The 12,865-nt window shown below is 45.2% G+C and overlaps 1 protein-coding gene across 1 annotated transcript in view; it reads right to left on the reverse strand.

Moving 5' to 3' along the window:
• Positions 1 to 12,865, reverse strand: part of LOC147727440 (uncharacterized) — a 104,177-nt gene that overhangs the window by 73,200 nt on the left and 18,112 nt on the right. Inside the window, exons 5-6 of the mRNA XM_086963117.1 lie at positions 7,877 to 7,892; positions 2,467 to 2,480 (exon numbers count right to left, since the gene is read on the reverse strand). Of these exons, the coding sequence (XP_086819243.1) occupies positions 2,467 to 2,480; positions 7,877 to 7,892 (30 nt within the window). The remainder of the gene's footprint in view (positions 1 to 2,466; positions 2,481 to 7,876; positions 7,893 to 12,865) is intronic.

The raw sequence follows: 12,865 nt of genomic DNA on the forward strand, positions 1-12,865 counted from the left end.
TGGCCTTTAGTGTTCTGGTCTTTTGGCCCACCCACAAAAATGGGGTACCATACTTATCAGAGGACATATGGGAACGGAGGATGGTAATAAATATGTGGCTCCCCACAGATTCCATAAGTTTCTGTCACAGAAATGTGAGGAAAATGTGTGTTTGTTTTACCACAGTTTGACATTTACAGGGGTGTCTGGTTAAAATTATCCAGTGAGGGCCATGCAAGTCACACACCCCTACACTATCCTGGTTGTCTAGTTTTCAAAAATGTGCAAGTTTGCTAGGTTTCCCTAAGTTTCGCTGAGCTAGGGCACAAAATCCATAGCGGCCCACTTTGCATAAAAGGGTCAGTTTTGAGTGGAAAAATGTGTTGCATCCATTATACTTTTTGGGCCATTTCCTGTTGCATGCACACGACACAATTGAGGTACCATTTTTATCAAGAATCCTGGGGGAATGCTGGGTAGAAGGAAAATTATGGCTCCCAGGAGATTCAAGATCTTTCCATCACAGAAATGTGAGGAAAATGTGTTTTTATAGCCAAAGTTTGAGGTTTGCAAGGGATTCAGGGTAAAAAAAAACAGATAAAAGCCACACAAGTCTCCTGCATTGGATTTCCTCAGGTCTAGTTTTGAAAAATGTACAAGTTTGCTAGGTTTCCCTAGGTACTAGCTGAGCTAAGGCCCACAATCCACAGCTACTCATTTTGCCAAAAAAGGGTCAGTTTTGAGTGGAAAAATGTGAGGTATCCATTTTGCATTTTGGGTCATTTCCTGTCACCGACGCTAGGCCTAGCCACATAGGTAAGGTACCATTTTTATTGGGAGACTTAAGAGAATGCTGGGTGGAACGATGTTTGTTGTTCCTCGCAGATTCCAGAACCTTCCATCACAGAAATGCGAGGAAAATGTGTTTGTTAGTCATTATTTGATCATTGCAAGGGACTGTGGGAAACAAAGCTTGTGATAGTGATACAAGTCACCATTCGCCCAGGTGTTTGATTTTCAAAAATGTTCAAGCTTGCTAGGACTTCCTAAGGGCCCGCTGAGTTAGGGTCACAAAATCCACAGCTACCCAACTTTCAAAAAAAGATCAATTTTGAGTGGAAAAATGTGATGTATCCATGTTGCGTTTTGGGCCGTTTCCTGTCGCGGGCACCAGGCCTACTCACACAAGTCAGGTACCACTTTTATTGCAAGAGTTAGAAGAATGCTGGGTGGAAAGAAGTTTGTGGCTCCCCGCAGATTTCAGGACTTTCTATCACAGAAATATGGGAAAAATTAGTTTTTTTGTCACAGGTTGAGGTTTGCAAGGGATTCTGAGTAAATAGAAGCTGGTGAGAGCCACGCAAGTCACCCTACCCTGGATTCCCCCAGGTGTCTGTTTTTCAAAAATGTGCAAGTTTGCTAGGTTTCCCGAGGTGACGGCTCAGCTAGGTCCCAAAATCCACAGCTACCCACTTTGCAATAAAAATGGTCTCTTTTGAGTAGAAAAATGTGATGTATTCATGTTACGTTTAACCACTGCTCCTAAACTCCATATCTTGTGTGCATGCCAGGGATACATAGGTTTCCTTGATACCCATTTTTCACCCTACATATTTCACCATATGAATTGGTCTGTACTCAATATACAATGAAAAAACATTGTATGGTGCAGCTCAGTTGTTGGCACTAAGTACCTCAGGTTCTTGGAGAGCCTACAAACCTTATATATTCCCTCAACGTAAAGGGTCTGGAAGATGTATTGGGTTATTGCTTTTATAAATTGGCAATCGTGACAAAAAGTTACTGATAAAAACTTGAACACAAATGGCCATTTTCCCTACTTGTTTTTATTATTTCAAGGGTTAATTTTTTGGGGAAAACCTTGAGGTATGTACACATATGACCCCTTTCTGAATTTGGAAGTTTGTCTACTTTTCAGAAGTCTATAGCTTTCATTGATCACACATGGGTTTCACAACTTTTTTCCACCACAAACGTGAAGTAGGGTGATAGCAAAAAAAGTTGGAAAAATTGGCTACCTCTTTGAAAAATGCCAAAACTGTGGTAAAAAAGAATTGTTTGTTTAGTCATCTCTGCATGTTCCTAAAATATGGGAATAAGATTAACTTTAGTACAGCAAACCGTTTGTATATGCAATTTTTAGCGGAAAAACACACTTTAATCAGAGCAAATTTTCCCCCCAAAACTCAAAATGTAGCTATATTTCCCACATTTTCTTGGTCCTTTTCAGGGGAATCTACAAACCTGGGTACCTTTAGAATCCCTAGATGGTTGGAAAAAAGGATGCACATTTGGGCTGGATATATGATGTGGGGGGAAAGTTATGGAACCCCAAACACAAACTATCCCAATTATTCAAAAAGGGCTCAACACAGGGGGAATGAGGGTTTGAAGGCTCAGCAGTTAAGGTGTTAAATAACCTTTTATTTTACCCCTATACTTTACTGTGCAAAGCTCCATCCAGACTGTGGTTTCCACACCTCCCAGCTGCAATTAGTCAAACCAGTGTATGTGATTAGGACTGTCCTATTTTTCATTAGTTTAAGCACATTGGGCATTTTCCTTTCCTGAAATCTCCGGGCCCTGTATCTGATGACTTTAGGTGCTGTTCAGGAAACCTTTGGGAACCTCAAGAGCTTAAATCATATCTTTGCTTGAAGTAACTGAAGTTACATGGCTAACTGCAGCTGGCGATAATCTTTTAGGGACTCCACTGAACGGTTGAACTCCTAAGATCAAATTCCTACCATCAAGCTCTGCTGGTGCAATATTATAAATAAAGAGAAAGCATCAAAGGCCAAGTATGAAATGCTCATATTCCATAAAATGAACTATATGTAGACCTGCACTGACAAGAGCATCCATATCAGATAAAGAGCAGATATCAAGTGCAGGCACTGTTAGCCACACTGCCTCATTCTCCTACAATAGCTCCATCCGGTTCCGTGCATCAGATGTCCCCCAAAAGGTCCAAAAGCAATGCCACTCGAAAGTGCTGGTCTGGCAGGCAGGGTGTGTGTGTGTTTTTGGGTGTGCGTGCGTGTGTGTGTCGGTGTGTGAGACTAACATAACTGACACCCGGTGGTGAGTATACGAGCAGCATTTGGCGTATTTCAGGTTGTGAATTGGGTTTCACCAAGACACTCACATCATGTCAAACAAAGCGCTGCGAGAGAGGGAAGCAACAGCGGAAGCTTTATTTGATAACTTACCCAATGTACTAAGCCAGATGAGGAAAACGGATGTGCATGCTGGCTAGGTGCCCGCTATGGCCAGTCCGGGCCTGATGCTGGCTTAAGCAATGACAACTACAAAACTAAGCTCAAGTTGCTGGAGAAGCTGATGCGCACAGAGATTACAAAGTGGTGGGTAGCCAAGTCACTGCAAAAATATCGCGAAGCAGGCCGCGTCCCACGCGGACTGAGGATAATGCTGGCGCTCAGTTTTGAGCAGCCCAACCCTGACATGCTCAAAGAATGGGCTATGAGTAACTTGGAGACATCAATGCGACTGGTAGTCACATTGATTAAATATGCGGAGATTGACAGAATTAACACGCAAAAGGAAATAGATCGCATCAATGAGGAGCTTGACACACTGGAACAAAAAGATGCAACCGCCAAAGGTAGAGATGAAATTAGGATGCGCCTGAAAAAACATGAGGAAATGATCAAGGCGCGCAAAATCTTCAAATTTGATCGTGCCAAGATAGATTACGAAAGAGGGCGAATTTTCACCTTTGCGAGGAAGTACGACACAATCAGGCAACAAAAAATGAATAAGGCAACTCAGCAAATTCAAACCCCTTCACAAATTTGAAGGCGAAAAAATGTTGGTTTGGACAAGACTTCCTCTTTGGACACAATTTCTTTCATCTGCAAACCAATCTTATGCCGGCGCACGGCGTTCTTAAATCAGCTCTCGAAGCACTCGGATCTTCACTATCCTTCTAGCGATTGCTGTCTGATGCTAGAAGGATAGTGAAGATACGAGTGCTTCGAGAGCTGATTTAAGAACGCTGTGCGCTGGCATAAGATTGGTTTGCAGTTGAAAGAAATTGTGTCCAAAGAGGAAGTCTTGGCCAAAGCAACATTTTTTCGCCTTCAAATTCGTGTTTCAAATACACAGCAAGAAGCAAATTTGAGCTTCGCCAAAAATCGCTCATTTACAGCAAATTTGGTTTCCGTCAGAAATCATTTCTATCTTTGGACACTTTTCTACACCGATTAAGGGTTCATCGGCACATTATAATTGACATAGTCCTGAAGATGGCTTTAAAAATTGAATAAGAAGACCGAAACGTCGACCATCAAGTCCATCTCTACAGTCTCAAATAATTTTGTATTTGATCCTCACTATTATTTAATAGGAGTGTTTGGTTTTCAATAATTTTGATTGGACTTGTACTATTCAAATGTTCATCAGGAGATTTCTCCATTCCTTTGCTCATTTGTCTTAATGATTGAATCTTTTTGATCTGTACCCTTTATTTTATGTACAAAGATATAAAGAATAATTTTTTGGATATGAAATCTTACCCGTGTTGCTATTAGTTCTTTTAAATTTTACACGTTTGTCAGTGAATTAATAATTTGGCAAATAGTTGTAGTTCTTATAATTAATCATACAGACTCCAAATCACGTTGGATCAGACAAATAACGCGATAGATCTGTGAAGTCTGAGTTCTGAGAACATAAACAAACAAAACCCTCGCAGGTACTTGTGTTTTTTCTTCATTGAAGTGAGAGCAGGTTTCCCTGCTCTCGCTTCAATGAAGCAAAGCAGAATCGCTTTTCCAGAAGGAGAGCTGCATGTCAGCAGCACCCCTTGTGGAAAAGCAATGCCGGCTCCTGCAGGATGCGGGGAACCGACGGGACCGTAGGGGCATTGGAGCTCCCCCCACGGTCCCCAACGGAGCGGTGAGGCCCTGGGGGATGGTGTCCATGGGGCCAGAAGTGGCCAGCCCCCTTCCCCAATAATACAAAAAAAGGACAAAAAAAGTAAAGGCCGGCCCCAGGGAATGGCGTCCCCAGGGCTGAAACTGGCCACCGGAGGTGGGCCCACGAGGCCCTTTCCCGTTTAGATTTTAGGGAAAAAAAATAGGGGTCAGGCCCTGGGGGATGGGGTCCCCAAGGCCCCTAAAATGGGCAAAGAAGGTGGGCCACACAGCCCCCATCTGGAAAAAAAAGCCAGCATTGTGCCGGAGGCCCTGCCCCCTTCCTGCTGCACTCTGCAATCACGCCCCCTGGCACGTTGTAAGTTGGGAAATTAATTCCCCTTGTATACTGAGGTTCCCTGGGGGCCAACTAGCCCACCAGGTACCTCCAGTATGCGCCAGGGAGCTGCGTTGCAGAGAGGTGGTCTGAGGCCATGCCCCTTTTTACACCTCTCTGCAACACACCCCCTGACGCTTTGTAAATATGATAACATAGCATATGTATTTGTAAAGTGCAGGTTCACCCGTAGGCATCTTGCCGCTGAATAACGGTTGTTATTGATACCCAAATCATTGGTACTTATTTTATTGCCTTCAGATGGATGAAAGGCTGAGGGGACACACCAGAATTTGAACCTGTGACCATGAGGTTAACTACAGGCCCCTGCAGTGGGCGCTTTAGTACACTGAGCCACATCACCTAGCTCCAAAGCATAGCCCCTGGATGTGAATTCTGAGCTCCACAATGTGGACCATGGAGTCTTAATTTCGAAAAACCCAAAGATTCCTGGGATATCTTAGAAGAATAGGCAAGCCAAAACTGTAGGCGGGTTTGAACCTGGTAATTTTCTTATGACTAGATAGGAAAAGTGTCCTTATATAAGTTCATCATAAAACAACTGAGCTTGGGACAGGCCAAAAGAAGAGAAAGAGGAGCGGCCTGCTTCCTGTCTGAAGAAAGACTGAGGAGGTGCTGCTTCTCCTTTTATCCTCGGTTTGAAAGTAATTTAATGGGTCAAAACAGCTAATCTCTTGTAGCAGTAGCAGTAACAACAGAAAAGGCTAAATAATGAACCTCTCTTTGGAAGAACCATCTGACCATTTGGGAGTGGATTCAACTGGGCTTTGCTAGAGCCCATTAGCCTTTGCTCGAGTAAATCGTTGAACTCGCCTTCTATTGCTAAAATGTGGCCTGGTCCATAATTGCCCCCCCCCCCCACCCCCCAGTTAATTAGGCGCTGTACAAGAAAGACAATTTTCATCTACTGAAAAAATTCCAACACTTGGCTGTAGCAGGACGCAGTAGTAGGGAAGTTGGTCTTCCCTTCCCCGTCGCCCCGAGACTCATGGCTGTAGTTTCCAGAAGAGCAGCAAAAAGAGTGGAGGCTTTTGAGTGTACCAGCAGTGCTTTAAATGGGCCGGTACTCACCGGTACTGAGTACCGGCACTTCCGAATTTTCAGGCCCTCAGTACCGGCACTTTTCTTGGATCAGGGAAGAGTACCGGTACCCTCATCGAGAGCACAGCAGGCTCCGGTTAGGTATGTTCTCAGCTCAGGGCAGACACTGTTCAGCTTCGGAGGAGCTTGCAAATCACTGAGCCCCTCAGTGCCCTTTTGCAGAGTCGCTGCTGGAGATTCCAGCAGCGCCCACTTGAATGGCCCCAGACTGCAGGGGTCTGAGAGGGCTTGCTTGCGGTCATGCTGTGATCAACAGGACAGGGTCTAGGCAGACCCTGCACTGTCGATCAGGTGCGAAACGGCTATTAGCCTTAAAGTGTTATTGCCCCCAACACCTTTCCTTCAGTAATCCTGTCCCATTTAGGGAAATGCACTGGCCGTGCTAAAGTGAGCGGCAGCGACACAATACTCTACCTTCCCCAAAGCCGTTTCTTTTCATCTTTTTGTTCAGCACAGAGGCTGTTTTCCTTTGTGTGCCAATCTAACACTAATCACTGCCATTGTATGACAACATGACTGACCTGGGTACTGGCTCCATGGGTGTAAATTAGCCCTTTCAGTGCTTAATTTGTGCCTGTAGTTGCCGGTGCTCAGCACCGGCACTTATTTTTGAGGGCGGGCACTATGGCTATCTTTTATACGGGGAGCTGTGGTGCAGATCATTTTTAAAAGAGGAATGCACACAGCAGGTTTGCTGTATTTTCCTAATTCATCTTCCGAGCTGCTTTCACTTTTACCCTTTTGTCAAAAGGCCTGCACCCTGCCCGAGCCTCTAATTGGGTATAAATATTGCTAGGGGCTGGCTCGTGACTCAGCTGGGTCGAGGCAAGCTTGGAAACAGCAAACCCAGGACGATGAAGGAACGTGACAAACACACGAAAATGTGTACATTACGGTAGCATGAAAATGTGTACATTACGCTAGCCTGTGTGCTTAGCGCCTGCCGTCTTGTGCAGTGGTGACCTGCCATTGCATAGATCTAATTGCTGGGACAGCCTCGTAGGCACTTTTTTGCCGTAGGTGGGCTGGATGGGACCCCTGGGATGCACTTCACTGTGAAGCTGCCAGTGATTGCCCGTTTCTGCCTCCTCCTGTAACGGGCCTTGTTGAACATGCTCGGCTACACAGAAAGAGAGAAGCCTTTCAGTAACTAAATATTGCCAACTTAGCTCCGGTAACAAATATGTGCGTGTCTTTTTTAACATTCAAGACAGGCCCAGAGAGCCAACATCTAGGCCCACACTACCACCACAAATCCTATCTCCAGTGCTTAATTTGAGCTGGTGTTTGAAGGTGACGCACAATAGCACTTATTTTTAGGGATTGGGTCAGAACGAGAGAGAGAAAGGTACAAATGGGTAAAGATGCAAGAAGGTAACAACTAGAAAATAGAGACAAAGAAAAAAAGTAGGAGTGAAAAGTAGCAAAACGGAGATGAAGAGGGAGAGAGTTTCTGGTGGTAGATGAAACAAATGTCAACCTCGTATTCGGCAGCGCTGGAAAAGAGATTCTGACATAAAACTATGAGCCCTGGCACTTATTTCTTTACAAATTAAATACTGGCCTTTCCCATAGAGAAATGAACAGCAGGGAACACTGCAGCACTCCAGGAATGAGCTCCAGGACAACTGGCAAATGGAATTGTTTGAGGGGTAAGTTAAGATGACCATAGAAGGAAGGGGGAGGGATAAATCTATAGAAGTGAGGTGACAGATGAATTTAGGATTGACACTTTTTTCACATAAAAATACCACATGTTGAGTTCTGAAATCACGAATGAGCTATGAAATGGTATTTTAACACAAATTTGTGTACAGTCAAAAATCCTGTGCATTTCTTGTTAACTATAATAATTGTTTAAACAAACATATTTATATGTCTGTGTGCTTGCCGACCTGTGTGTGCCTATTTTTGTGTGAGAGGAAAGAGAGAAAATCGGGGTGAGAATCAGGACACTCAGGAGATATTTTAAAGGGAATGGGTGGAATGCTTTTGTGTTCATCTCAGCTTGTTTCGTTCTCTGTGTGTGTGCACGCTTGGGAATATACAGGGGCATATTATCAAGCATGGCGTTATAATTATCGCCACTTTAGCGGTAGAAAACAGCAGCTAAAACGGCGATAATGGGCTTGATAATATGCCGTAGAGAATTCCCATAGAAGCCCAGGTTCACACCAGAACATGGGCTTCTATGGGAATTCACAAGGGCATATTATCAAGCACATTATCGCAGCTTTAGCGGCAGTGTTCTGCCGCTAAAGTGGCGATAATCATAACGCTGTTCCTTAATAATATGCCCTTAAATACTGTGCCAAAGAACAATAAATAATCTATGGCATTAAGAAGCAGCAAATATTAAAAAACAAGGAAATGTTAACATATCCTGTTTGGCTTTCATTTTGTGTAATGATTAACCTGATTTGTTTACATAAACGCATTTCTCATGCGTTTTGATACATGCTACAACTGGTTCAGAAGTCACTATGTATCATCATATCTTGCCCTTAACCCCACCCCTAACCCCGCCCATTTGCCACACCTCTAACTTATTTTAATGAGTACCTGCACTTATTTTTTCCCATTTAAAGCACTGTGTACCAGCATGAAATGTAAGCGGTTCTATCCCTGTGTTCCAGTTCTTTAAGAGTTACGCTTGCATCTTTTTGTTTTCTCTGCAAGAGGGCCCTCCAGCGGCTTCTTTTGGTAATGCAAATGGACTAGCATTCAATTTTTTCTGTAAATTTGTTTGATAGATTTGAGTTCCTTTACTACAAATGTGACAATTGTGTGCTATTGCATGTCAATACATTTTCTCCCTTTACCAAATTAGTATTGGAATTGCATTGGATTGTTTTATTGAATTGTTTCTTAACGTCAACATTGTTTTGATGCTGCTTAAACTCTTAGCACACTTTTCTGGGGAAAACTGCTGCTTTGTATTAGAAACACGAGGGTATGCCCAGGTTTTCAAAATGATACTGTACTTTGCCCAAAATTAGCTAGATTCCTAGTATGGGGAGGGGGTCTTTTATGAACCAATAATGAAGGATATTACATTGTTGTACAGTGGGCGGAATAGGACAACAGCTACCTCACATGCTTAATGAGTCAGGAAATAAGTCACTTGCCAGCCTATAAAACAAAAAAAGGTTCTTGCGGTTTTTAATGCCCATTTTTTCCACTCTTGATTGGTTCAATTTGAGCTTTGCGATCCACATAATATTTTTTAAGATGCACTTCATCAGTTCCGTCAATCCTGTCAGTCGCAGGTGTTGTGTCTGGAAAGAGCGTTCCAGGTGAGTAGAAGGAAGCCAGAGAAGCACAGTGTTTCTAGAGGAGACAATGTAAACAAGACACAAACAAGGGGATCTAGAGGAAGAAGTGCAGGAGAAGGCGGAGGATTGTTCTGGAAAATATGAAACTACCCTTAGAGTAGAAAAAATCTTACTGGCTTCTGAACAGAGCCAGGGAAGATGCCATGTGGGGAGACTCCATGTTCCTCCAACCAATACCCATGGCGGCATTAAAAGCGTGGTGAATAAGGCATCAGAATCGTGAAGGTTTAAACCTCACATACCAACAGATGGAACCATCTATTTGTTTGATAAAGACTCAGAAAAGAGATGTATTTCTTTTACATAAGCTCTGTGAAGGTATGAGGTTGAAAAGAAGAAATGGGGAACCATACTGTTAGTGAGGTTATCTAAAGGGAGGGGGGGGGGGAGTTCTACAGCGAAATCAGACACCATGCAAATAGTAAGTAGATATGAGGCAAATTCTGTTGAACAGGTTTGGGGTGATCCCTGAGAAATATTAAGAGAGTTCAGGGACACCATCAAAGTGTCTATGAGGTTATGGAAAATGTTGTAAATATCTGGCTGATGGAACTCGAAGCCTGGGATAAGGGCAGGGAAGTAGCTATATCTGATGAGCTGCATAATCTGATAAGGAAGGAACACATCCTTAGAGGTTTTAAACAGATGTACCAACATCTAGTGAACTTCAGTCTCACTGATCTCAAGAAACTTAGGAGGGAGTCTGACATATGTGTGAGCACCAGAGTGTCTAGGAAGTCATAGGGGAGACCACAAGAAGACTGGATGGGCCCAAGCAGATAAACTTGAGGTTGCAAATACCAATGCTGCCCGACTGCCCGACAGCGACCCAGAAGAAAACTAAGGGGTAGGAGGGGTGTGCGTGCCACAGTGGAGAGTCAAGTGGCCCGTGGGTTACATATTCTGTCAAGAAATTTCTCTGACAATGATTTTGGAAAGTCCATTTCTGCACAGGAGTTTCTGCCTTGCCGACTGAGAGGTAGAAGATGGGAGTCCTGGACCACAGAAACCACTACATTGCACAGATCAAGAGTGTCACTCTTAATATGGACCTTGCATTAACGTTAGATGCACTGGACTGTCAGATAAATTGTCAACCTCGTATTACAGGCCCTGAGCGTGATAGCCAGTCTCAGGGTACCAACCTTTGAATGGGGGGGGGGCTACGTGGGAGAAGGGTGTTTGCCGCTTGAGGCTGTAACCTCTAACTCAGGGAGCATTAAAAGAGGGCCCCAGAGGGTTCCTATGATAACCATCTAAAGTATGTTACTCGTCTCAGATTTGGGTGGGGGGGGTGTAGATGCCTGCATAGTTGCTGTTAATTTTTGCACATATTGTTCAAACTCAGATAATTCTGTTGCTCCTAGTCAATTTGTGGGGTTCAGAGCCCAGTGTCACCAGGTCATTCCCAAACTTACTTTCTATGGAATCTCAGGTTCGTATTAACATTCAAATATAATATTAGCATAAACAGTTTTGGGACTCGATTGCTTCGGGTCAAAAGGTCAAAAAGGGATCTAACTGCTAACATTCGATCCCCGCCTCCCCTGTTTCTCAGTGCCACCATGAGCTCCCTTGAGAGTTCTATCTAGATTCCTCTTTGTAAAGGGGTACAGTTAACTGAGAACATGTTGGTCAGTACGGTAGGTAGGTTAAGTACTAGGTATCTTATCATTTTTACCTGCCCATCTAAAGGTAGATTTACTTTTCATCTCTTCCACAGTCTTTATGAAGCGCCTGAGTTTCAGGATTTCAGATTTATTTGTTTATTCTAAAGCTCCCCACCATAATCAGCATTTTTTTTAAAGAAGAGGATGCCAATGCTGGCTGTGTCCAACAGACTGACAGCATCATGTAAGTGTTGCAGTAGGGGCGTGGCTACGGCACCATTGATGGCGGACGTGTGAGCTCCGCTCCAGACAGCCACATTATCCTGAATATCGTTGACTCCGCCCTTGCCGGGTGCGATCCTGAGGTGACCCGACCTGTGGGAGACCCTGGAGGAATTGGGGCTGTCCCTTTGGAGCTGTAGGACGCCTGGGGGATTCCTGCCGGCCTGATTCAAGTTGAAGGGGCTGTAAGAAAATGGCAGCCCACATATGAAACGGTGTTCTGGGCGTGTAGAGAGTGCCGAACCCTGAATGGAGCAGCATGGTCTGGCTGGCGGACCTTGGAGCCAGACCCACTGCCAGAGGAATCGGAGACCGGCCCCCAGGAATGGTGTATCAGTGTAGCAATGGAGAGAGGAATGGGTGGCCTGGCGGGGACGAGTCCGCATCTGAGACGTGGGGTCGCACAGGCAGGCCGGGCCCTGGGCCTGGCGGAGAGCGAGTTGGAACTTTGTGAGGTGAGCGCCGAGGGCTTACCGGGACTGCCCTCCTGCTCCGGGGTCTGCCGTTCTGGGCTGTTGGCTCCTGGGGACGTCTCGCTCTGCCTGTCTGAACCCCAACGGCGGACTGGAGGTTGGCGGAGGTAAAAGTGATTTCCAGCGGCACCCACGCCCGAAGAGAGGAGTTCGCCAACGTGGCCTGGGAGACTGAGAGACCCTGTTGCCAGGGCACAAGTCCTAAAAAAAGAAGTGGGGGGACGCTAACGTCACAACAGTAGGTGACGTCACGAAAGGTGGATTGCACCATCAGACTCATTGCCTCCACTCGCTCTCCCCTTAGCAAGTGGAGCCACACACTCATTATTTGGCCTCTATGGGGCGAGATCTCGCCCCAGAGAGGCCAAAGAGTAAATGCGTGGCTCCATTTGCACCAGTTATCGAGCTCCCGGTAAAATATGTGGCGGTACGCCGTCCACCGCGTGGTACCCCGACTCGAGCCCTGCCTGTTGCACTGAATCGGCTCTGGTGCCCCTTGCCGCTGGGAGAGCTGTGAGGCCCCGGACAGAGAACAATAGCGAGTGGGTGAGGAGTGCTCCCTGGTGTTGAATTGGGGCCCCCTCATTGCTGAAACTCAGGAGCTGAGGTGGGCAGAGAACGGGGAAGATGACGTGAGGCCCTTGTTGGGCTGTGACTGTGAGTGCCCTCTATTCTGGACAAATTCCTGCTGAGAGATGAGTTTAACAGACTGTTCCCGGGGGCAGGGTGGAACTGCTGGAGCCTTTGGCCTTACTGATCTCTGCGGAAA

This window comes from Lissotriton vulgaris, chromosome 3_1 (assembly GCF_964263255.1).
Source record: "Lissotriton vulgaris chromosome 3_1, aLisVul1.2, whole genome shotgun sequence".
NCBI classification, from domain to species: Eukaryota; Metazoa; Chordata; class Amphibia; order Caudata; family Salamandridae; genus Lissotriton; species Lissotriton vulgaris.